Genomic DNA, 27,325 nt, shown 5'->3' on the forward strand with positions numbered 1-27,325 from the left:
CTGCCGATCTGAGGGAAGAGGAATGGAGCGGCAGAGAGTGGAGTCATCAGCAAAGAGATACAGAGGATTTTCCAGAGAGTCGGAGAGATCATTGATAAAGACCAGAAAAAGCACAGGGCCCAGCACACTGCCTTGGGGAACTCCAGCCTGAACGGGAAGGGGAGATGAGAGAAATCCATTCAGGGCCACACGTTGACTACGACCAGAGAGGAAGTCCGCAAGCCATGCATGGAGATTTCCATGGATACCATAGGAGGAGAGTTTGGTGAGCAGAGCTGGGGGCCAGACCGTATCGAAGGCACGTGATATGTCAAGGGAGACATAACAGCTCTGATTTCCTGTTTGGCATTGAGGACCTCCATCCATTGTTGAGACAGCAGAAGCAGCATGTCCAGAGTAGAGTGACCTGGTCTGAAACCAAATTGATGATCAGAGATCAAGCCATTGGAGAAGAGGAAAGATTTCATATCCGAAGCAATGATGGATTCCATGACTTTGCTGATAATTGGGAGCAGGCTGATTGGTCTGTAGTTGCAAGGATCTGTTTTTGCACCTTTTTTGTGTAAAGCGGTAATGTTTGCCGATTTCCAGGATGCTGGCAGATGACCTTGAGCAAAGGATAGGGTGAAAAGAACAGAGAGAGGGTGAGATAGAGCGGCAGAGCAGGATTTTAGGACCCGTGGGCTGATGCCATCTGGTCCAGTTGCAGAATCAGAGTCGAGGTTTGACAAAAACTCCTCCACCTTGTCAGCAGAGAAGGTCACAGAGTCCAGGAGCAGTTTGGTTCGACTGGGAAAGGTGGGAACAGAGAGAGATGGGTTTGGGACTAAGGATTTTGAGGCAAACACAGAGTTGAGGCATTCGGCTTTGTCACGTGCGATGTCAACTGTGTGGCCATTTGAGGTAAGGGAGGGGATGGAGGGGGAACAAACACCAGAAACGGATTTGACCAGACGCCACCAGGATTTGGAGGAAGGAGACAGGTTTGAGAGTTCATTCTTGAGTGAGGAGAGATAGTGCTTCCTGGCACTCCTGAGGGTAGACACACACTTGTTCCGAGCTTGGTGGAAGGAACTGAGATTTCCTTCAGTTGGATTAGCCTTCCAAGAGGCAAAGGCAAGTTGTTTCAGGGCAACTGCCTCACCACAAGATTCAGTGTACCATGGACGGGAGGAAGGGTAAGACAACTGAAGGCGAGATGGGATAAATCTGTGCATGAGAGAGATCAGTTTGCTTTGGAAGAATTCCCAGGAAGAATTGATGTCAGAGGCAGTGGAGATGGGAGACCAATCCAGACGATTGATGGCTGCTTGAAGACCGTCCCAGTCGGCCTGAGTGAAATGCCAGACTCGTCGACGCTGGAGGCTCTCTGAGAATGGCCAAAGAGATGTCCACTTTGACAAGCACATGATCAGAAGAACCGATTGGAGCAGAAGAAGAGCAGCAGACATTAGCAGGGAAGTTAGTCATAACCAAGTCTAGAAGAGAAGATACTCCATTGGCTGAGATCCGAGTCGGGAAATTGACAGATTGTGTCAATCCCAGTGAGTCACAGAAGTCCTTTGCTGAGGTGCCATGACTGGTGAGAGAGGAACCCACACCCAACCAGGTGGCATGATGACAATTGAAGTCACCACATATGAGGAAGAGAGAGTTGGGATGAGTGGATAGAAGTTGGTCCATGTTGTCAGACAGTGAAATGTAGATGGAGTCATCACTGTTTGGGGGACGGTACAGAACACATATGAACAAAAGGTGGGAGCGGAGAGGAAGCCGTAGCCAGAGGTACTCCTGGGGGTGAGGAGGAGAGAGGGCAGTGCAAGGAGAGTGAGGAAGAGAGTTTTTGATAAAGATAGCCACCCCACCACCAGGCCGAGGCTCAGGTCTATCATACCGGAGGAGGGAGTAACCAGGAAGAGATATTAAGGAATCAGAGACATCTTGAAGGAGGAAAGTCTCTGTTAAGCAGATCAAGTCTGGATTGTCAGAAGCAACCTGTATGGAGAGATCAGTCAGGTTTGAGCGAAGGCCCCGGATGTTTGAGGTCCATACCGTTAATGAAGAGAGAGGGGGAGCATCGGGTACAGGACAGGGGAGGGGAGGAGTAGGGTAAGATGAAGGATGAGAGGGGGAGGTAGGGAGAGCAGTTGTTAGTGTGTCAGCGATTGCAGAAGAGTTCCAAGAAAGGGAAGGATGAGGAGGATGAAAGGTTTGAAGGTGAAGGGATGAGGCACAGAGAGGGGTTGTTTGAGGGGGGGCAGAGGAAAGAAGAAAGTTGGGGGGGGTGGAGGTATGAGATAGAAGGGAGACGAAGTGGGGAGGAGGCAGCTTTGAGGAGGAGGGGGGAGGAGGGAGAATTGGAGAGGAATGGTATGGGGGGAGATTTGAATGAGAGGGGTTGGGGGGGAGTTTTGAAGGGGAGGAGTGAGGGGGGAGTTTAGGAGGGGAAGGGCAAGGGGGGAGTTCAGGAGTGGAAGGACAAGGGGGGAGTTCAGGAGTGGAGGGGCAAGGGGAGGGATTTGGATGGGAGGGGTAAGAGGGGGGTTTAGAAAGTGGATGATTAATGAAAGACGAACATTGAAAACAAATTGGGTTTGTTGTGATTTTCAAGTTAGCAATCCGGTTCAGAATGATGGAGGAGGGATGGAATGAATGTGAATTTAGACCATGTAGTGAGGGAGACGTTTAAGATATTGAATTTCTTTTTTTTGAGGTGGAATGAGTTGGAGAGGAAATTGAGAAAAGCCTTTTAAATAGGAAGAAAAACAGCGTGTTGTAAAATACCACCGAGTAAAACACTGAAGGGGAAAGGTTATACATATTTAAATAATATTTAAACAGAACCGTGAACAATCTTATGTGCACAAAAATACCAACGGGGGGAGAGCCGAGAGGGACCACCACGAGTCACGTGAAGGGCAAACGGTGGATGGCAAGGAGTTCAAAGGCAGAGGCAGAGGTAAATATTTAACCATTTGTATTGTATTATTGACGTTGCTACAGTGGTAACAAGCATCCTAATGGCCTTACTTTAGCTATTGCAAGTATTTAGCTTTAGCTACTGCAGGTGTTTTCGCTACAAGGTCGAGTATGCAGTGCCAACTCATCTAAATGTAAGCAAACTCACTCCTCCACTCCCCACTCCCACCTCCAGCACACACAATGGCAACTTTTTATGAACAATTATTCTTTGCTGGGAGGGCAATGATGAAAGTTTTAATTAACTTTAAAAATTCACATTCCTCAAAAAGTGGATCAAAATGCTTGACTTCCTTTCTCCTCCCTAAAAACAGCAAACTCGTATTCAAGCCTTTGAGAATCAAATAAATCACGATACAATTTCAAAAGCATCACTGTACATAGCATGGATTGAGCGTAGAAATATAATGAGGGATTGAGAGAGAGCAAGATCCAAATAATTTATTCAGCTTATTCAATTACCACCCAGATGATCAGCTGGGCACAGACAATCACCAAGGTTTTGATCCTTCAATCCCAGAACCTGTTGGTCCTCCTGATGATCCGCAACATTAGCTGTGTCTGAATGTCATCCAAACAGGCAAAGACATAGAGAGATACAGAGATTAGGACAATCCACAGACCTTGTGAAGAAGGTGCTTCTAAAATTCCCCAGCGTTGGCTTTTCTGCTTTTTGAGGCGCAGAGTGATCACAGCTTTCCGCACGATGAAATGGCACCGCTCCGGTACGACTGTGTGGCTGTGGACGGTGCAACCAAACAGGTTCACCAATTAGTCTGGTGCAACATCTAACCTGGCAGCGCTAAATAACTAGCTTTTATAAGGAGGCAAATAACTAGCATTTACAATCCAGTTACTTGAAAGAACTTGTGTCAAAACCTAGGTTGCAAACACAAACAAACAAACAAGAAGACGTCATGCCGAGCATGATACTTGCAAAATTTGCAAATTACCAAATTAGAAATTTGGCCTATGTTGACATTTTGGCCGATGTTGACCTCAAAAATATTTGGTCGTTGAATTCAGTGACCAGATATGCAAGTCCTCTTCAAATTTCAAGTCAATCGGATGAAAATTGAGGATTTTAGAAATTTAGCAAAGTTGGTGACCCTTGGCCTATGTTGACCTTTTGACCTCAAAAACAATAGGTTTCTTGCTTTTGACCAACTCCACCATTTGGTGAAGTTTCGTGAAGATCGGTTGAAAATTGTGATCTGTAGGCCAGTGACAAACAGACAAACAGACAGAACCACAAATGCAACCGACCAATATACTTGAAAAATCTTCCATTTTGCAAGAAACAAGAAGACGTCATGCAGAGCACGACACTTGCAAAATCTACCCCCCCCCCCCCCCCCAAGGGAAAAAAATTCCATTGATACAGCAAATTGTCCATTCCATCAAGTTTAAATTGACAATCTTGATTAAAGCTCGGGTCAATAGGAAGAAAAGTGACGATTTTTCAGATGAAAAATGATGATTTTGGAAGGTTGACCTTGAGTTGAACTTTGACCTTTTGACCTCAAAAATAGTTAGTTTCCCTATTTAGTGACTCGATATGCAAATGCTGTTCAATTTTCAAGTCAATCGGATGAAAATTGAGGATTTTTGAAACTTGGCTTATGTTGACCTTTTGGCCAATGTTGACCTCAAAAATAGCTGGTGGTTGAATTCAGTGACCAGATATGCAAGTCCTCTTCAAATTTCAAGTCAATCGGATGAAAATTGAGGATTTTAGTAATTTGGCCTATGTTTACCTTTTGGCCTACGTTGACCTCAAAAATACTTGGTGGTTCAATTCAGTGACCATATATGCAAGTCCTCTTCAAATTTCAAGTCAATCGGATGAAAATGGAGGATTTTAGAAATTTGGCCTATGTTGACATTTTGGCCTATGTTGACCTCACAAATACTTTGTGGTTGAATTCAGTGACCAGATATGCAAGTCCTCTTCAAATTTCACGTCAATTGGATGAAAATTGAGGATTTCAGAAATTTAGCAAAGTTGGTGACCTTTGGCCTATGTTGACCTTTTGACCCCAAAACCAATAGGCTTCTTGGTTTTGCCCAACTCTACCATTTGCTGAAGTTTCGGGAATATCGGTTGAAAATTGTGACCTGTAGGTCGGTGACAAACAAACAGACAGACAGACAGACAGACAGACAGAACCACAAACGCAACCGACCAATATTCTTGAAAAATCTTCGATTTTGCAAGTAACAAAGAGACAGAACAAGCATTCTGAGTATTGCGCTGCAATACATGTCCCATACCGGCAGTCTGTCGTCTGGAAAACTGTTGGGGAAATTACCAAAGTTCAAAGTGCCATAACTTTGTCAAACATGATCGAAACGTCGTGAAGTTCGAACTTGATCTGTAACTTATCATGAGGAAACCATGTACCAAGTTTGAAATCATTAGCATTAAGAGTTTAGAAAAAAAGTCCGGAAAACTTATTTGCGTGACGGACGGACAGACGGACAGACTGACGGAGGGACGGAGTGCAAACCCATGGTCCCCTCCGGTGCACACCGGTAGGGGACTAATAACAAACAGACAGACAAACAGACAGAATAACAAACGCAACCGACCAATAGACTGTACTTGGAAAATCTTCAATTTTGCAAGTAACAAACAAGAAAAATAGCAATCAGAGATTGCAAACCCTCGCCAGGATGTATTTTCAGTGGTTTTTAAGGCTTTTGTGTTAAAACAAATATGGCGACCGAACCACGTGACCGATGACATCATCATTTATTTTTTTCCCTTCACCAATTTATGCCTACATGATGCACAGAAATTTCATCTTGATCGGATGAAGTTTTGTACTTGTCGAATTATGACATCATAATGGAGGCACCTATGGCATCATCATTAACATATTTTATTCCCCATGGAGAGTTCTTTACAATGAGCCATGTTTCAATTTTTTATACGGTGCTTTCGGAGATATAGAGGTGCAAAGTTTTTCGTTTTTTCCAAGATGGCGGCCAAACCACGTGACCTATGACGTCACAATTATCATTTAAAAAAATTCTACAGGTGGAGGTGCACCTAAGGTGAAAATTTCTGGCAATCAGACAAACGGTTGCAGAGAAAATCATATTTATTCTGTGCGGACAAACAAACAGGCAAACAACCAAACAACCGAACAAACAGACAGACAGACAAACAGACTGAAATGCAATACCCTCTCCTCTGGCGAGGGTTATAAGCAGACAAGTTGAGTATCGGAAATGTCAAGGCTTCTCTCCAAGACGGCATTCACTGTTGACGTTTCAGTAAGCCTGGCATCGATGACTGCAAGGTTGCCTATATTGCTCAGTGTGTAGGAAACACTGTCAGACCAGTACATCGAGCATGGAAATCAAAAACTACTGCTGGAACAATTCAGAAGCATTCAGATATGGTCAAGATGTTTGCTGTTGGTGTCCACCTTGTGAAAGATGGTGTATTACCGATGGCATTTCTGACAACGATTGCAGGGTGATACGACAAGGCAAAGTCTTCCATGTCGGTAGACAATACATCAATTGATCACACATTTATTAGTGGAATTTCATAAATGTCCACATTATGACTCGGGGTCAGAGCTTTCAGACTCGATGGTAATTTACATTGATTTAAAGCTTTTCTGACATCAGGCAAGAACACGAGCTCACAAAAAGTTCACTTTGATATCTACTTAACAACCGTGCCTTCATCTGGAGGTTACAGTAGTTGCTGATTGATGCCTATTCCTTCCGTTTCATTTACAGCTTTGATGAAAAGGAAGATCAGTACTCATTTTCAATACTTCACCAGCAATCATTCTCTTATCAACGTCCTCCATAAAAAAAAAACACATCAAATGATTTGGCCAAAGGCAGACAGAAGGTTTCGCTTTTGTTGTCCAAGCGTTTGGTGTATCATTTGTACCAAGAGGCATGGTACCTTACTTCTATATATACCGTATATATACCAGGTCTACAAACACCAATGTTAACTATAATTGAGTCATCATATTTTAATCTAACTGCCTCAAAATATTTGGCAACATTCATTTCCCACATCACAAGTCTCTGCCTGTCTCGCCAATGGCAGTTTTCATCTTTTGACAGATTCTGCATTCTTTCAGGAGAACATGTCTGCCGGTTTTTGTGTTCCAACTACAGATTGTAAACATGTTTTCCGACATGTTTCATTATGACACCCCTCATCTACTGCACATATTCTGAGCCACCGGATAGCGGACCGCTGCCGCTCCGCAGAAGGAAACCTACCGGCCCATGTATTAATGCCAGAGATGCTTTTTTTAATGCCACTCACCCGCGCGAGAGATGCCCAACAAATCTATATATAACGGAGCAAGAGTATATGTATTATCTACTCCAGGGGAAGATCCAAGATTTTTTGAAAGGAGATTGCCAGAAATGAACGGAACAGGGTACATACTCACCTAGATGCTGCTAGTGCAAAACCATCAAGGCATGGGTTCCGGGATCCACTCAATAGGCCCGGAAGCTTAGATATTTTAGGTGCTCTCAGGTACACACTGAGCATCTGCTGACCACGTTGGCTACATGTTGGGAGTGGCGGTGGGAGCCTTTGTTTCGATTTTATTTGTCATTTGATTATTAATTTTGACGTGATTGAGATGGATCCTGTAGCTTTGTCAATTTAAAGTGACACACTTACTTACTCAACAATCCTTTTGTAATTTACTCTGAAACAAAACGTGTTTATCAGAATAATTAAATCATGGTATGTGAATTCGTTCAAGAGCACCAAGGATGGATTGGTTCATGAATATTCATTAGTAGAACTTCTGTAACAATCGGAAACAGTTCCCCTTCATACTGTGTATGTTCGTGAATATATGGTGAGTGGTTAAAGTTACAATTTCCATGTATATCTTTTTTGTTTTTTTGACAGTTGCGAAGAATCCGCTCCAAACCTCCGACCAAGCCTAAGGTTTAATCTGTTCTTAGGTGCCATGGCGGCACATGGCATGGCAGTGCAAGTGGCAGGATTTTTTGTTTTTACCGGCAATGAGTGCAACGACGAGTTTTCAAATCATTCCATTAGGCATTTCACGTGTACTCATTTAATTGCTGCACATTTTTCTAACCTGTCAGTATCTTTCCAGATACTCACACAGTCCCACAAATATTTGCCAAGAAGCATCTTCAAATGCAATTACTGGTTTGTTTTCAACTCAAACGACAAGACAAGCACATTCCATGGACACAACCATTTTGGTCTGTAAGGAGTGAAAGTAACGACTGCATTTGATCAATATTAAAGGGTTTTTCCCGTTTAACTATTTTAATAGAACTAGTGTGGCGGACACGATGGCTCGCTGGCGCGGTGACATCATTCCGCGCACCAAGAGGGTGTCGGCCACGCCCGAGGGGTAGGCATGGCCTCGGGATATACACGGGGCGCGCAGCCCCGAGCACCTCAGTGCGGATGAGTGAGCAATGAATAAAGAGCTCGATAATAACCAAAGCGTTGTGGCCTACCTTTGTTCAACGTGTGTGCTCCCGCACCACATTGGTGACCTCCGACTGGTTCAACCATAGTTGAACCCCCGAACGCGCAATGGCCATCAACGCGATCAAGCTACCGGAGTTCTGGGAAGCGCAGGCCGACACCTGGTTTCTTCAAGCCGAGGCCCAATTCCAGCTCCGGGGCGTTATGGCGGACGACACGAGGTACTTCTACGTGGTCGCTGCCCTTGGCTCCGGCACGGCCACGTGCGTCGTGTCCTTCCTCCGGCACCCGCCGGACGAGGGCAAGTACGCGGCGCTCAAGCAGCTGCTCCTCGATACGTTTGGCCTCCCAGAGGCCGACCGCGCCGACCGTCTTTTGGACCTTCCCGCCCTCGGCGACACACGCCCGTCCGCCCGCATGGATTACATGCTATCCCTGCTCGGCGACGGCCGCGCGGATTTCCTGTTCCGTGCTCTCTTCCTCCGTGCGCTGCCTGTACATGTACGGCTCGCGTTGGCCGGGTCGACCATTACGGAACCGCGGGCCCTGGCCAGGGAGGCGGACAAGTACTTCGCAGCCCACGACGCGCGGCCGGCATATAGCACGGCCGTCGTGGGTCCCGGCGCCGCGCACGGCGCGTGTGGTTCGGATCCTTCCAAGCACGGCGAGGGTTTGGCGGATCGCCGCGTGGCATGGTGTTCGGATCCTCCCGAATACGGCGTAGGTTTGGTGGATCGCCGCGTGGCATGGCGTTCGGTTCCTTCCGAGCGTGGCGTAGGTTTGGCGGATCCGTGCGTGGCCGCCGCCACGCCCCGCCCACCACCGTCGTCGCAACCGGCGCGGCGACCACCACCGGGCCAGACCTGGTGCCATTTCCATGCCAGGTTCGGCCACAAGGCCAGGTCCTGTCGCCCGCCTTGCAAGGCCTTGTACTTTTGGCAGGTCGGGAAACGACCAGGCCGGCGCTCGCTTCCTGCCATGAGCGTCGGCCATACTGGCAGCCTGTTGTTCATAACGGACACCTCCTCGGGTCGTCGCTTCCTGTGCGACACGGGAGCGCAGGTGAGCGTCCTCCCTGCTTCCGCGTGCGACCGGCAAGCTGCGGGCCAGGGCCCCGCTTTGCTTGCCGCCAACAGCATTGCCCATCCGCACGTTCGGGAAGCGTTGCCTCTCGCTGCGGTTCGGGGGGCAGCGCTTTCAGTGGTCGTTCGTTACCGCTAGTGTCCCCATGGGCCTACTCGGCGCGGACTTCCTCTGTACGCATGGGCTGCTGGTGGACGTGAGGCAAAGACGCCTTGTCCAGGCCGAAACCTTCAGCTCGCTCGCTTGCGCGCTGAGCAGTTCGTTGAGCTGCTCCCTGGGCGGCTCACCGAGCGGCTCGCCAAGCGGCTTGCTGAGCGGTTCGGTTCCGGCAAGGTTGGTCTGCACGCTTCCGGCAGCGGACGAGTTCACCCGCCTCCTCGCCAGCTTCCCGGCCCTCACGCGGCCCACCTTCTCGGCGGTGGCCGTCAAGCACAGGGTGGAACATCACATCCCCACCGTCGGGCCACCGGTCTACGCCCGGGCACGCCGCCTCGAGCCGACGAAGCTCGCGGTGGCAAAGGCGGAGTTCGCTACGCTGGAGCGGCTGGGCATCGTACGGCGCTCCAAGAGCGCTTGGGCGTCGCCACTGCACATCGTGCCGAAGCCCGGCGGGGGATGGCGGCCGCGCGGGGACTACCGCCGCCTCAACGATGCCACCACCCCCGACCGCTACCCGGTCCCTCACATTCAGGACTTTTCCGCCCGGTTGGCGAAAATGTCCTTCTTTTCTAAGGTGGACCTCATCCGCGGGTACCACCAGGTCCCCGTCAGGCCGGAGGACATACCGAAGACGGCCGTCATTACACCATTCGGCCTCTTCGAGTTTCTTCGGATGCCCTTCGGTTTGAAGAATGCGGCTCAGGTGTTCCAACGATTGATGGACAGCGTCTTGCGTGACTTGGATTGCGTTTACGTCTACCTGGACGACATCCTCGTCGCAAGCGCGTCCCGCGAAGAGCACCTCCGCCACCTCCGCACGCTCTTCGAACGCCTGGGCGAGCATGGCCTGATCGTAAACCCTGCCAAGTGCCGGTTCGGCGTCGCCGAAATCGACTTTTGGGGGCACCGCGTCACCAGGCACGGGGCCACCCCCTTGCCGGCAAAGGTGGAGGCGGCCAAGGGGTTTCCGCGCCCCCGCACGATCAGGGGGCTCCAGGAGTTCCTGGGCATGGTAAACCTTTACCACCGTTTCCTGCCCCGCGTCGCCCAGCTCCTGCGCCCCCTGCATGAGGCCCTCCGGGGGAAGCCGAGCAAAGGTGACGTTGTTTGGACCGAGCAGATGGACGCGGCATTCGCGGGCGCGAAGCTCGCCTTGGCTAACGCCACCATGCTCGGCACCTGGCGCTCGATGCACCGATCGCCCTCACCACCGACGCGTCGGACTACGTGGTGGGCGCGGTGCACGAGCAATGGGTGCGTGGTGCTTGGCAACCGCTGGCGTTTTTCAGCCGGCAGCTTCGCCCGCACGAACGCCGGTACAGCACCTTTGACCGCGAGTTGCTCGGGCTCCACCTGGCGGTCGGGCACTTCCGCCATCTGCTCGAGGGCCGTTCGTTCACGGCCTTCGTCGACCGCAAGCCCCTGGTCTTTGCGATGGCCAAAGTCGCCGAGCCATGGTCGGCCCGGCAGCAGCGTCACCTCTCGGCCGTGTCCGAGTACACGACGGACATCCGGCACGTCGCGGGAAAGGACAACCCGGTGGCGGATTGCCTTTCCCGGTCCGTCGCCCACGCGGTCCACCTCGGGATCGACTATGCCCGGATGGCAGCGGACCAGACCGCCGACCCCGACGTCCAGGCCTTGCGGACCGCCGTCACGGGCCTCCGCGTCACCGAGGTGCCGTTCGACGGCGCGGGCACGGCCCTCTTGTGCGACGTCTCCCTCGGGCGGCCTCGCCCTATCGTGCCCGCGGGCTGGCAACGCCGGGTTTTTGACGCCATCCACGGCCTGTCCCACCCGGGCACGAAGGCCTCCCAGAGGTTGGTCGCCGGCAAGTTCGTCTGGCATGGCCTCCGGAAGGCCGTCCGCGATTGGACCAGGATGTGCCTCGCATGCCAGCGCGCGAAGGTGCACCGCCACACCCAGGCCCCGTTGGCCCCGTTCACGGTGCCCGAACGTCGGTTCGACCACGTTCACGTGGACTTGGTGGGACCTCTGCCCCCCTCGCGGGGTTTCACCCACGTCCTCACCATGGTGGACCTCACCACCCGGTGGCCGGAGGTCATGCCTTTGGCGGCGACGACGGCGGCGGACGTCGTGCAGGCATTCATCGCCACCTGGGTTGCCCGGTTCGGCGCCCCCTCGGACATCTCGTCCGACCGCGGCCCCCAGTTCACCTCGGAGCTCTGGGGGGCGGTCGCGCGGGGCCTCGGCGTCCAGCTGCACCGCACCACGGCCTACCACCCCCAGGCCAATGGCCTGTGCGAGCGCTTCCACCGCTCCTTGAAGGCCGCACTCCGGGCCACCCTCCGCGACGGCGGCTGGGTCGACAGGCTCCCCTGGGTCCTGCTGGGCCTCCAGACGGCGCCCAAGGACGACCTGCGCGCATCCGCGGCGGAGTTGGTCTTCGGACAACCGCTGCGGGTGCCGGGTGAGTTCCTCCCCGACTCCACGGCACCATGGTACCATGGTCCGCGGCGCAGCAGCGCTCTGCACTGCAGGAGACCACCCGGAGGTTCGCCCCGGTGCCGACGGCGCACCACGGGTGCCCGCCAACGCACGTCGCCCCGGAGCTTCGCACGGCGGAGTACGTGTTCATCCGCCACGACGCCCATCGGACACCGCTGCGGCCCCTGTACGACGGGCCCTTCCGCGTGCTGGAGACCGGGGCGAAACACTTCACCCTCGACATCGGCGGTACTCCTGACCGCGTTTCCGTGGACCGCCTCAAGCCGGCCCACCTCGACGTGGACCACCCCCCGCCAGTGGCTCAGCCCCCGCGGCACCCCCCCCCCCCCCCAGTCCTGCACCCATCCCAGGTGCCGCCGGAGGCATCCCAGATGACATCCCGGCATCCCAGATGCCGCGAGGGCGCTTCGGCCGGGTCATCCGTTTGCCCCGCAAACTGACCCTTCAGGTGCGCGGGAATTCTGGGGGGGCGCGTGTGGCGGACACGATGGCTCGGTGACATCATTCCGCGCACCAAGAGGGTGTCAGCCACGCCCGAAGGGTAGGCGTGGCCTCGGGAACACGGGGCGCGCAGCCCCGAGCACCTCAGTGCGGATGAGTGAGCAATGAATAAAGAGCTCGATAATAACCAAAGCGTTGTGGCCTACCTTTGTTCAACGTGTGTGCTCCCGCACCACACTAGCATATTATCTGTAGGGTGATTGTGTCACCCGCCAACTCCCCCCCTCCCTTTACCTTCCAGTCAGTCAGTCAGTCAGTCTCACACACACACACACACACACACACACACACACACACACACACACACACACACACACACACACACACACACTGCAAGTAAACTTGCACATGCAATTTTGAGAAGTCCTCAAGCTCTCCCCACCGATAGTCCTTCCCTTCTCTCCCCCATAACCTCAACCTTCCCCTCTGTCCAATCTTCATTCTCCCTCCCCTCTCCACCTCCCCCCCCCCCCCCCGCTCCCCCTCCAACAACCAAGCCCCTCAACCTCACCCTTGTCTTGCTCATAAAAGCAAATGGGCATTCCCGCATCGAAACAGAGGAATATATTGTTGCGGATATGGGATTTGGCCTCCATCCATATCCGCTTGTAAATATTCCCCTATTTCCCCAATACTCCCCAACTATCCCCAATCCCCCATTCCCTAGTCCCATTGTCTGTAAACAACACTCTGTAGCCCCGACCTTCCCCTTTTTCCCCCATTAAATGTCGTGCCCAGGTCCACCGCATCTCACGTAGACAACTATAGGACATCTTGCTAGTTATTCTTAGTCTATGTCAGTTAAGGACTCGTTTCCATTAATTCTGACTCTTCGTTGCACCAGAATGTGATTGTATGGCACCATTAGTAAGTTTAGGACCTCCCAATACCTCCCCGCATCTCTTCCTCATGGAACAACAACACCAACAACAACAACAGCGGCGGCGGCGCGGTGAGTGTGCGTCCTCACTCCGGCTTGGTTAGCCGCCATTGAACATGTGCTCCGACGGGGTTACCACGCAGGGGCTCACTGTCAGCTCCTCGTCAAGGGCGGAGCCCGGTAACCCCCCGCACCCAACAAGAAGCGGCGGACCGATTCCATATGGGGCGGAGCTAACGAGCCGAGGGCGTGTCACTCCCCGCTGGACATGCGCAGGAAGACGGAGGTGACGTCAGATGGGCCTCAGCTTGGAGAAGAAAGGACGCCACCTCCTAGCGCTGAGAAATACCTCCCCGCCTCTCTGGACCGGACCGTGTCGATTCTGCCCCTGAGCCAAGGTGCACCTTGAGCTATCGACTGCCTGCCCTCCCCTGCCATCAATCCCTGTGTGAGTCAGTCTTGTCCCGTTTGTCTGTGGTCTGTCGGGAATAAGATAAGACTGTGTCTAAGTGCCCATCTTGCTGTGCTTTACCTCTTGCCGTGTAATCTAACCGTTCTGCATCACCAATATTATATCCTCCTCCGGAGGTCTTGAGAACTGTACCCCTTGTGTCGTTGCCTTAATCCCAGCCGTTGTGTCCTTTCCTTCATTGATCTAGCGTAGCGCGATTCGGCCAACGTTCGAGTGTAATCGGGTAAACTGTGCGAACACGGCGGCCATTCCGCTCGGCCCATCATAACATCTAAGTCGTGTCCGTAACAATATATCATTTTCCACTCCCCTATTACAGACTTCACAGACACCCATCACGGTTGCCTGTCCAACTCTCAATTTTAAGAGAAAATAGTCAAAAATAATAGCAAGTACCTGCATAACCTCTGCAGCAAAATCGCTGCTTGAGAGGATGTCATTGTTATTTGGGTGGTGTATAAACAACAGAATGCTGCCTCGATCGCTGAGGCCTATCTTCACAAGGCCCGTGATGCCTATAAACTCTAATCCTTTTAACTATCACTTGGGTCATTTTGCACTAAAGGGAAAACTTATACAGAGAGCATGGCAATTGTGAATATGACAACTCCGAAAATGCCTTCGACTTTGCATAGCAGTAAGGATAAACACTGTGGCCATAGTATAGAAATTGTGGGTGAAGTCATGCAAATTGTCCAACGAATGGGTTGAACCCGAACGCATGCACAGCTCCTATTATAGTATTGACTTTGAATATGCCAGCTTATTATTTTATTCATTTATACATTTGTCAAGCAATTCCTGTCCACAAACAGCCTTCACTTTTTAATGGAAACATTCCTGCATTCATTAAAAAAAAAAAAATCATTAAAAGGAGGTTTGGCCCATGGACAAGTGAGCTTTCCTTAAAATGGGCACTTCCCTTCTACTTTCCCTCTTCTGTAAGAGTTGGATAACCAACAATCAGGTGGCTCAGGATGCTGCTTTTCTTACATGTTTACTCTGTCCTTTCAATTAAAGCAATAGAGATCATGTGACACGTGCAAAAGGAAGAGTAGGCCAAAATGCATAAAGTTTAAATATTTTAAATACATCTAGCATTTGAAATATTAGCGCGTTAAACCAAAATTGAGTACTATAATGGTATTTACAACCATATCTTGAGTCACAAGTCCGAAACCAAGTGGAACCAAATTAAGTGTACATGTGACCTCTTGCAGAGAAAATGGCCTTAAAATGCCTGTTGTTGTTGCATGTGACCTACACACTCAATAGACGTTTAGCACTGCAAGCGAGACATACACATTTTCTTACGTACTGTGACTTAACAGCTAATATTATGCATAGTTTCCTTTCCAACTTTATGTGAGATGTCGTATATGATTAGGGGACTGTAAGGTCACACCGTACGCATCATTTAGTATTCGTTCATAGCCTCGTTGTCTAAGACGCCTCCACATGAGGAAATTTCATACATGGATTCGGATTTGCAATACTTTCCGTTAGGAGACCCATGATTACATGCAGAAGAGTGCGTCGTCTAACAGCACATTATTAGAACATGAAACCAGGAAAACAAAAAACAGTTTACCAGCAACAAAGCTTGTCCATATGCTTTGTGAAGCTGTGCATTAATTATTTGTTTCGAGACAAAGCTTTGTTTAAAAGCAGCAAGGTCCCACGGTAAGAACGGCTTTTCAGAGAATCAAATGTAAGATGGCTGACTTACCGCAATCGAACATTCCAACTGTACAGAGATGAAGGCTCTGGATCCTCCTGCTCCTGAACAAACTTGGTGTCACTGAAATGTAGGAAAAACATTTGGAATAAATAAATAAAAATTGCAAAAAGAGACTTGTACTGTAGCGGCATCATTGTGCCTTACGGGTGGTAATATGTTTGATCTCCGGTATTCGGTACTGGGTGCAACAGGATGTGACGAGCGGGGTTTGGTTGGTCACGTGGGTGAGGAAACGTGTCGGACATCTTTTCCTTACACGCTAAATTGGTGACCCTGACGTGATTCAAAATGGACGGAAAAGGAATTACAAATGACCGACCATTCGCCGGGAACAACCAAGCAGCCACGCCTTTCCCGGACGCTCAACCAGCTTCATCCGTGGCAACGGTTTAATGGTTAAAACTTCCGCCATTCCCGCCGAAGGACGCACAGCTGTAGTTTACACAAGCCGGGGTGCAATTCGCCACCCAGAACATTACAACCGAGCCAACGCGGTTAAAATACATCGTTGGATCTTTATCACCAGAATATGCGACAGAGGTGAGAGATATTCCTCTCCAACCTCGAACAAATGCTCCATACACGACTTTGAAAGCTGCACTCAAAGTGCACAACCCCCTCTGAGCACCGAACACCTCCTTACAACCGAGGATGTAGAAGATCGCCGCTGATCATACCTGACAATCGCCGCTGTGGATCCAGCTGATCATCTCATTGACACTGTTACAACAACCGTGGCTAATGTGATACAGCAACCACAACACGTCGCCCAGCTACAATCTGAAATGGCAGACATTAAGAAGCTCGTCCTGGAGCTCCATGCTGTGCAACGCCAGTCGCGCTCATCTTTGTGTAACCCTCGTAGGAAAAGTGAGAAACGTTGTGCCTTGAGCTACCGTTCACTTTCACCTGCCGTGAACACACCAGATACCGTAGGTGTTGGTACCACGTGACCTTCGTTGATAATGCTCGTCAATGTAGGGCAGGCACCATGCTCGTATCAGCTGCAGGGCAAACGACAAGGCCCACAACTAATGGTGACGAGTTCACTTGGGCCTAGTGTACAGTGCATCAGTCGCCTTATCTTCCTTGTGGATCGTACAAGCGGAATTCGTTATCTTCGGGACACAGGGGCAGATGTGAGCATTGTGCCAACATCTGCGACTGAACTGCAAACTGAACCAGAAAATCTGCAAACGATGCAGCTGATTCTCTCTCACAGAGATATTGGTGTCATCTTCAACCAGAACACTGGCCATCAATTTTAATGCATTGGCAGCAGTATAATGGGAGGACACAGAGCTCCACCGTCTACAGTCTGCAGCAGGTTCCCTTACATTTCTCGAGGTACCAATCCCAGGGACAAACACTACCCTCGTATGTGATACCGACGGTCCAGTCACGCCCTTTCATACCTGCGGCATTCCATTCTACAGTAATACTGCAGCAGCAGTAGTCCGCAGTTCCAAGCTGGCCTCCAAAGCCAGTCGCCAACTGGGCATCCTCCGTCGTGCGAAGTCCTTCCTCGGCACACCTGAGCTCCTCACCACGTACAAGGCTTTCATCCGCAGCTCAATGGAATAGTTCTCCCCTATGGGCCCGTGCTCCTCCTCACACCTAGCTCGGCTTCACGCTGTTGAAACCAAAGCTTTCAGAATCATTGGAATCTCCCGTGATGAAGCTATCTCCGAGGGCCTTTCACTCACTCACCGCAGACAGGTAGGTGGTCTTTCTGTCTTCTACAGACTCCTCTCTGGCCTTGCTCCCCCAGCTCTCTCTGTGCTTTGTCCCCCAAATATTCCTACAGGTCGCACAAGATCTGCCAGCAACCCTCTGATGGTTAAACTGCTGAAATCTCGGCTCTCTGCTCACCTTCACTCCTTCATTCCTCTTTTCTCCCGCCTCTGGAACAAACTCCCACACTCCCTTCAATCCCACTCCTCCCTCCAGGTCTTTAAAACAGCTGTTCACCACCATCTCTTATCTTTCCCCATCCAAAACCTTGATCTTTTCTACCCCCACTAATTCACCCCAGATCCACCTTGTTTGAAATTCCAACTTCTTTCCTGGAAGTCCTGGCAGTGTCCATATGTTTTATACCTCTCCCACCCCACCTTCCCATGCCTCCCCCCCCCCAAAACCCTCTCCCTCCCACAGATCTCCCGATATCCCTGCTCTCAGATGTTGTGTTTGTGTTCCTCCCCCTCTCGCCCCATCTTGTCTACCGCTCCCCATGTTATATGTTTTATGCGTCGGTTTGTCTTTCTGTGCGATTAATGTTAGCTCTTTCACGAGCCTCGATCGTGTATACAAAAAAAAACAAAAAAACTGCAGCGTATTCAACAGTTTTCATTCAATTACATTAATGAACAGGATTAAATAAATAAATTGATATATGTGGGAAAATTACATGCCCAGACCAGGAATCGAACCCAGGTCCTCTCATGAACCGTACCAGTGCAACGACCTTTGTAATCTGAGCTATCGTGGCGACCCTGATCGAGCATGCAATTCTCCCACACGTAAAATTGCCAAACTCTCTTTCCGTCAATGCTTCCGGCGCACTCTCTGCCAACCATAGGAGAACCAACGGCCTGAACACGAGAGGGTCTTTCTCCATTGGGGGGACAAATCCATGTCCTCTATTATAAACACCACTGGGGGCAGAGTGAAACAATTACATAAATAAACAGGATTAAATAATTATATTGATATATGTGGGAAAATTACATGCCCAGACCAGAAATCTAACCCAGGTCCTCTGGTGAACCGTACCAGTGCTCTGCCACCTGAGCATCTCAGTTAACATAAATTATTTTGTTTGTTCCTTTAGTTCAATTAACACACTTGGAGGGGGAGTCGTACTGTAGCGGCATAATTTTGCCTCTCAGGTGGAAATATGTAAATATGTTTGATCTTGGGTTTTTAGTACCGAGTGCAACCGGAATTGACGAGTGGGGTTTGATTGATCACATGGGTGAAGAAAGGTTTGACACGGATTCCGAAGGTCTCGGATGTCTTTTCCTTACATGCTAAAGTTCCTAGACCTTTTGGTACACACAATTCATCAAGTTTATGGGATGTTGCAACTGAAAAAAAAATCTCGGCATATTCAACGAGGGCAAAGTTGATGGCACAACATCACATATTTCACATGTTTCCCACCTAAAACAAAGTTGAAAGATGGCAAAAGTTCAACCCGGAACGACCCAATACCAAATTTTGAGTTGAACACATTTTTTTCCCCCTTTTTGATCTCCACCTTCTGCGACATGAACCCAGGGGTCAAATCCAAAAAACACCTTCCATATTTCACATGTCTTCCCCCCCCCCAACATCAATTGCATGTACAAATTTTCATTAAAAACGTTTCAAAGTGCCTGAATTGCATTTTTGGGTATTTGCCCTTTTTTCAAAAGGCAATGGGGGTAACAATATCTCAAAATTACTTATTTTTCAATAAATTCCTTTACTTGGTAGTTTTAACCAGCAACTAAAATCTAAGACAATTCTCTTGTTAAATGGCACTTTTTCTGAGTTTATTTTTTCTTCGACGCAGACACATGACACATGGTGGTTTCAGAACACATCTGATCTACAAATTCTTCTTCAACAATGTGAATTTGAATGGACCGCATCTTAGCATTTGAGACATCAAGATCATAATAGGGTCAAATAATTGCGACTAATTATTTTGAGGTGAAAAAAAAACTATCAGGAAAATAGTTACCTGGTTCTGAAGACCAATGTGAAGTCAGCCTCCCGAAAGATGGCAGTGGTCACGGTGGAGTCAATATTTCGCACGTAAACATCCACATTCACCATGTCAACAGCTCCCTCATACCAGTTGTGCTTCATGCATGGTACCGCTCGCACGCATACATCTGCGGAACAGCCAAAGAACAATACAAGTTAAATATCACACAGATCGAGCATGACAAATTAACCACATAATATGGTGTAGGCTGATCACCATGCAGTATGAAGACTATTGCTCACAAGTGTTATCCCCACGAGGATTTTTGCAGGGTGCGTCACCAAGCGTTTCATTTTCACCTTTGTATTTCCTAGAAATCCACAATCCCTTCACCCTCCCCGACAACCCTCTCCCCATCCCCCCCCCCCCCCCCCCCAAAAAACAAAAAACATTCGATTATACAGTCACGTGAAAAAGTAAGTACACCCCATGTAAAGTTTTGACTTTTTCAACATATTTCAACAATATTGATAGATAAAGGTGATATAACATAACAAATATCATGAAACATTTACATTTTGTAGTCCATTGTATAATTTAAATAAACATAAATGTAAATTTCGCATGTGGAAAAATTAAGTACACCCTTGGCTCTAATAGGTGGTATTGCCCCCTTTGGCAGAAACAACCTCAAGTAGGCGTTTCTTTTAACTGTCTACCAGTCTCTGACATCGACTGGGAGAAATTTTTGCCCACTCCTTCATGCAGAATTCTTTCAGCTGTGCGATGTTTGAGGGGTTTCTTGCATGCACAGCTCGTTTCAAATCCCCCCACAACATCTCGATGGGATTTAGATCCGGGCTTTGACTTGGCCATTCCAGAACCCTCCATTTCTTTCTTTTCAGCCATTCCTTGGTGGATTTACTGGTATGTTTAGGCTTAGGGTCATTGTCATGTTGCAAGGTCCACCTTCGGTTGAGCTTCAACTTTCCGACAGATGGCCTCACATTATCCTTAAGCACCCTCTGGTACAATGAAGAATTCATAGTGGATTCTATGATTTTGAGCTGCCCAGGCCCTGATGCAGCAAAGCTGCCCCAAACCATGATATTTCCACCACCATGCTTTACAGTTGGTATCAGGTTCTTGTGGTCAAATGCTGTCTTTGGTTTTCGCCAAACATGTCTTCTGGTACTGTGGCCAAATAGCTCTCCCTTTGACTCATCTGTCCAGAGCACATTGTTCCAGAAGTGCTGGTCTTTGCCTCGGTGTTCATTGGCAAACTTTAGTCTTGCCCTGATGTTCTTTCTGGACAGCAAAGGTTTCCTCCTGGCACACCTCCCATGTAGATCAAATTTGTGCAGCCTCTTTCTAATGGTAGACTCGTGCACTTTGAAATCAACAGTGGCAAGAGCTACCTGTAGGTCCCGTAATGACATTCTGGGGTTCTGGGGTTCTTCGAGACTTCCTTCAGCATCTTGCGGTCTGCTCTCGGGCTGAACTTGCTGGGGCGGCCTGGCCTGAACAAGTTGGCAGTTGTTTGGAATCTTCGCCACTTGTAGATGATCTTCCGGACAGTCGAATGATTGATTTCAAATTGTTTGGAGATCTTTTTAAATCCCTTCCCAGACCAGTAGGCATCTATAACCTTCTTTCTGAAGGCCTCAGAGCTCTTTTGATCGAGGCATGGTGATGCCGCACACTTCAACAACAAAGAGCAAACCAAACTAAATGTCTCAGGTTTAAATAAACAGGTTCCTCCAAGATCCTCTCTAACGATGTTCTAATCATTTGCACCTGAGTTGGTGCACCTGATTCTAATTTTAGGTATCTGAAGTAGTGATAAATGTAGGGGTGTACTTACTTTTTCCACATGCGAAATTTGCATTGATGTTTATTTAAATTATACAATGGACTACAAAATGTAAATGTTTCATGATATTTGTTATATTACATCACCTTTATCTATCAATATTGTTGAAATGAAGATCAAATAGCTGTATGTTGAAATATGTTGAAAAAGTTAAAACTTTACATGGGGTGTACTTACTTTTTCACGTGACTGTGTGTATGTATATGTAATATATATATATATATATATTTTTTTTTTTTTTTTTTTTTTTTTTTTTTTTTTTAATTTGTGGGGGTGAATATATTATTATGTAATTATATATATTTGTATATAATTTATATATTATATAATATATATATTTTATTTATATATAATATTTTTTTTGTGGGGGTGAACTTACTTTTAAAGATGTCTTAGAACCAAAAGTTCATTGGAATGATGTTGAAATTATTCTAGATGTTGTTAATGTGACCTTTAAAAGATTGAAATTATTCTGGATTTTGTTAATGTGACCTTTAAAAGAAACAAAAACCACATTTGACATTTCGAAGCAAATAAATTGATCCTTGAAAGTGATGTAAACTGATATCGAACTCAATTCATGGACAGTACTGTGTTAAACTTCTGTACGTTTTCCAGAAGTATATATATATCTTTGCTCCAGATCAAGTTGACCTGAATGCAGTTCATGTTGACCAAGAGGTCCAATCCCAAACAGACATTTTTTTTCCCTGATGCCACAGGTCTACCATATTTGGCTTTAAAAAGCGATGGATTTGTGTGGCAAACTTCAGACCAACTTGAAGATGGTGGAAGGTCACAGCATGATTAGGATTTCGACTTTCAACTGAATAAGTGATGCAAAGGGTGCGTAGTGACCCTAAACAGAATGGAACGGAATAGGCATGGTAAATGAAATGTGGACGAGATGAGAATGAAAAAGGAACAAATAGATTTGCAATCCAGAATGTGTCATTCAAGTTAATAAGCAATTACTCCAATCCATAATAAGTGACCAATCTTTAAAAATATTTCCTCACGTATAATCGTTGCCAAAACATGTAGCCAAATAAGACTGTATTTGACCGCTTGTAAAGCAATTAATTCAGCCTTCCTGTATTATCTCTCCCTTTCACTAGGTCGCCGCTTCCTTGGTATAGTTTATGGATCTCAGCCAAGTATTGATTGTGCATATCTGGTTCATTTCAAAGGCGACGGAGGGGGGGGGGCCGGGGGGGTTCCTTTTTCTGTTTTTGACTGCTTTGAATGCATACGATGATGAAAACGGAATGACACTACTGTGAAGTGCATTAGAGAAAAATACAACAAAAAGAAAGATTTTATTGCTGTATCTATGGAAAAGAATTAAAGAAAACCTCACCTCCAATCATGCTCTCTTGATTGACTTCAGCTTGTTCTTCACATTCAACGACCTTTGTAATAGTCTTCTCCAAATCCACCTCCTCACTGACACACTTATTCTCATTGAACCCATCTGCCATGACACCCTTCTCATTCACACCCTTCGCCATGAGACCCTTCTTCTCATTCACCCCTTCTGTCACAACACCGTTCTTTGCATTCACTTCATGTGCAACACTATTGTCCACCTGTGCAAGACCGTTTTCCTTTTGCACCTCCTTTGCAACATCATTGTCAACCACAACCTTCTGCTCCATGACCTTATCTAGAGTAGTCTTCAAATTTCTATTTAAAGAAATGGAAGTTGAAAAGCTTTCATTGAGTTGTGACACATTCACAACCTGTTGGGAGGAGGGGGGAGGGGGAAGGATGGGGGATGGTGTGGGCAAGGGAAAAAGACTCAATATTTTGCAAAATCGGAGAGATCATGTAAACAGGCATCGCCACACCCATTCATCACAGAGTACGTCAAAGCGAACATCATGTGTAAGATTCATAGCTCATTAGAGTACCTCTCTTTGGTCGGGCAACACGTGGCTAGAGGAATGGCCGTGTGGTATCTTGGCCGGACTTTCAACTTGAATCGGTGCAAATTCATGGTGGTACAACTCCGAAGTACATATTGTCCTGCCGCTGGTGTTGATGGTGGAACAATCTGCTGTATATATTGGCTTGGAGCTGGTACAGATTTTTTGTGGCATACACTCTATTTGCCAGTCTCTTTTGGGCATGTCCAGCATGTCATTGTCATTGAAGTGACTATTAGATGTGGAAAGAAGATGGGGATCCTGCATCCCCAACAACGTTGCATGATCACAGAGATTTGTCTCCTGTTGCTTTCCATCTGTTGCATTCACGAGCTCTCCATTAATATGCAAATCACCATCTCTTCTCCGACCGCATTCTGTTTCCTGGACTTGTGTAATTTTGCACGAGTGCTCATATGGTATATTCACAAGCTTGGTGTTCAGATTGCCATTCTGGCTGCACACAGCATTGAAGCCAATATCAGCAATGGTGCTGCAGCTTCTTTCCACGTCATCTGTGAAAGAACACCTCATCTGTTAATGGGGAGATGAAATGTATTTTTAATCATATCAACAAATTTTTGTCAGACACAGAGGAGCACACATTAACATGCGCATTAAAAAAAAGCAATCAACCAATGGGTGAAAATGCAATTCAATGAGAAACTAGAAAACATCTGAAAACGCAAAGCCCATCCACATCCGTTTGTATTCAAACGTCTTCTTCTTCCATATGCTAAACATGAGGAAAATAGTTAAAATACAAAATGAAAATTGACAATTTTATACAACCTTGACCTTTGAGCTTTTGATCTAAAAAAAAACACAAAAAAAACCAATCAGCTTCGAGCTTTTTATTAGTGAACCAATTCAGTGATCCAATATGCAAATTCCTAAAATTTGAAGTTAATCAGATAAAATTGATGATTTTTGGTAACGCTGCACTTTGACCTTTTGCCAAAATTATTAATTTCTCCTCTCCATATCATAATAAAGCTTTGTTGAAAATTTGATGACAATCGCTCAATTGGTAAAAAAAGAAAAGAAAAAAAAAAGGTTACGGCCCAGACAGACACACACAGACACAGGCACAAGTGATTTGCAAAACCCCATCTGATGAGCACGAGGTAGGGCAAGGCATATTTTCAGCCTCTGACTCAACCCCTGCACGCATCGCATCAATGGACGCGTGTCAGTCCCAAAATGGGAAGCAATAAGAAAAAGCGGGAGGTAACTAAAGCAGAATGATCTGAGTGCAAGTGAGAGCAGCATGCATGACGTCAGTTCTCAGATGAAACGTGGGAGGTGCGAGTGTAGAGACCTCAACCAGATGGGTCAATAGGCCAATGATGGATAACTCCTTCAGCTTGTGATGCTCTTTGTGAGTCTAAGTAGATGAATTATAGGGTCTTTTGTACCTCAGTGGTGGAGTTATCTCACCACACCAGGGACCCCGTGGCCGTGGCTCTCTTGCTCTCGTGCCTCTGCCCCATACTCGACTCATCGCTGCGCTGTCTGGCACAGCTCATGCTGGCTCCAACGCATTCAGCAACAGTGGAATCAACTCCTTTGAGGCACGAACAGGCAGGCAGATCATCTTTGGGTCCCCAGCACATTCCAACAGCAATGAATGCTCTGGCGTTCTGTCTTTTAAGCAGCTTGAGCGGGGTGGAGACTTGTGGAAGCAAAGTTTGTGGTAGTTGTAGTTCCTGGGAGCAAAGGTCATGGCGTGCCCGTTGTTTCGCCACAGCACGCCTTCATTGGTGTACTCACCAGACAACACCCCCTTTAATGTCAATCATTCCAAAGTCTGACTTCTCCTCCAAGTCGACTCTTCCTCCTCCAACGAGTTTTTCCACTCAGCTAGCGGTCTTTCCCACCTAGCACTTTTGAAAAGTAAGGTTCATGTTCAATGCCTGTAATGTGGTTGTGTGTGGTGCTGTGTAAGATAATTATTAATGAAAGAATGTCTGTCTGTCTGTCTGAGTTGTGGGAGAATGTTGGTTCTGAGGCATCTCGAATCATGGAAAGTCCATCTATGGAAACTTTTGATTCTACACCTTGTGAAATTTGAAAAGAATAACAGGTTTGTACCTGATATGGACTTCATGAATGGTAAGATGGCAATTTGGGTAAGAGAAGGAACCGAGAATGGGAGTCCGTTATGAGTGGAATAGCAACCACTGCAATGTCCTAGTTTTCTTTGCTGATGACCCCACTCTCTGCCGCTACATGCCTCATCCCTCATATCGGCAGTCTGCAGCCTCCTCACTCTCTGCAGACCTGGACAAAATCACAGACTGGGTAAACAAGTGGAACATGTCTTTCAATCCTGACAAATCTCACACTCTTACGATGTCTCTCTGAAAAGACCGACTGGACAACCCACCCATCCACTTTCTGAATAATCCTCTCCAAGAAGTTCTGCACTCAAGCTTTTGGGTCTCACTATCTGCCATGATCTTTCCTGGGAAAACCACAATTCAAATCTGGCCTCCAAAGCCAGTCGCCGACTGGGCATCCTCCGTCGTGTGAAGTCCTTCCTTGGCACACCTGAACTCCTCACCACATACAAGGCTTTCATCTGCAGCTCAATGGAATACTGTTCCCCCCTCTGAGCTGGTGCGCCTGCCTCACACCTAGCTCGTCTTCACGCTGTTGAAACCAAAGCGTTCAGAATCATTGGAATCTCCCGCGATGAAGCTACCTCCGAGGGCCTTTCACTTACTCACCGCAGGCAGGTTGGTGGTCTTTCTGTCTTCTAACGAATCCTCTCCGGCCTTGCTCCTCCAGCTCTCTCTGGGCTCTGTCCCCCAAATATTCCTACAGGTCGCACAAGATCTGCCTGCAACCCTCTTATTAGACTGCCAGGTGTTCCAAATTTTCATTTCATTTCGTGACCTGAAAATCGGGTGGGCATCAAATTGGCATGATAATATAGAAAAAATTAAGAAATAATGTTCATGACTTTTCACAAGTCAGATTCTGGTACGTTAGTCTGTAATATAATGTTGAAATGTATAATTTTATTTCCAAAATCTCTGTTTAGCCTCGAACGCATTTCGATGTATTGACAAATGAGGATCGCGCTTATTCGCGCTACGAACGATGTCTGGGCTTCCGGCTGCGAGTAAACAAAATGGCGGCCTCCAGTAGCAGCGACGGTGATGAGGGTGGGAGCGAGAAACGCTGTTATATGTGCATTTCTCCGGCCAAAAGATCAAGTTTAATACATTTTAGTGATATAACATGGCCGCGATATTTGCAATTTGTTCTTACGTGGCAGAATTTAGAAGGTGATCAAGCTGAAATTGCGAGAAATTTCGTGAAGAACCACGCTGACGAATTCGGCGAACGTGGCAACAGTATGGTAACAATACCTGCTGTAGCTATACCGCATGATGCAGCGTTTCATCAAGTGTGTTATTCACGATTTACCGATAAACAACGAGTGAGCAGGGTGCAAAGCAGCATGAAAAAGAGAGAAGAAAATGCAGCCAATACTGGTAGGTTGAATAACTTGAATAATAAATCATGACAATGCTTCAAAACTTAGTTTGATTTTTTTTTTTGTGAGGTATATGTAAAATGATTTTGTGTGTAGTCGAACGATTTTGAATTGAAGGAACTGTCCAATATTTATGCAAGGAGGTAGGGCCGAGGTGAAACAAATAAATTTTTTTAAGGAAGTCTGAGGAAGGGGGGGGGGGAGGGAATCTAGTCGGGCTAACCATGACTTGAGGTCTAGACATTTTAAACTCACATAATTTTAATTGTTTTCTTTTATGTGTATTTATTGCAGCTTCAACATGCAATGACATCAACGTCAACATTGACAATGTGCATAAAGGCCCACAACCAGTCAAGAAACGTGGTCTACGCTCCAGCTTAGGCAAGCCCAAATGTTCAGCCAGATCCCAATATGTGTTGCCTAATATATGCATCCTTTGTCAGAAAGAGAGAACAATCAATACAGGCAAAAGGGGCCGAAGAAAAGAGCCTCTAACAAGGTGCTCAACAATTGAGGCACCAAGACTGCAGCAAGCTGCTAAAGACAACAACAATAC

The 27,325-nt window shown here is 47.6% G+C and overlaps 1 protein-coding gene across 1 annotated transcript in view; it reads right to left on the reverse strand.

Annotated features, from left to right (window-relative positions):
• Positions 1 to 27,325, reverse strand: part of USP19 (ubiquitin specific peptidase 19) — a gene marked incomplete in the record, with an annotated part of 203,680 nt that overhangs the window by 154,005 nt on the left and 22,350 nt on the right. Inside the window, 5 exon segments of the mRNA XM_078766316.1 lie at positions 3,603 to 3,718; positions 15,749 to 15,820; positions 19,491 to 19,644; positions 22,691 to 23,072; positions 23,244 to 23,773. Of these exon segments, the coding sequence (XP_078622442.1) occupies positions 3,603 to 3,718; positions 15,749 to 15,820; positions 19,491 to 19,644; positions 22,691 to 23,072; positions 23,244 to 23,773 (1,254 nt within the window).

Source organism: Myxine glutinosa, chromosome 12 (genome assembly GCF_964187855.1).
Source record: "Myxine glutinosa chromosome 12, kmMyxGlut1.1, whole genome shotgun sequence".
Lineage (NCBI taxonomy): Eukaryota > Metazoa > Chordata > Myxini > Myxiniformes > Myxinidae > Myxine > Myxine glutinosa.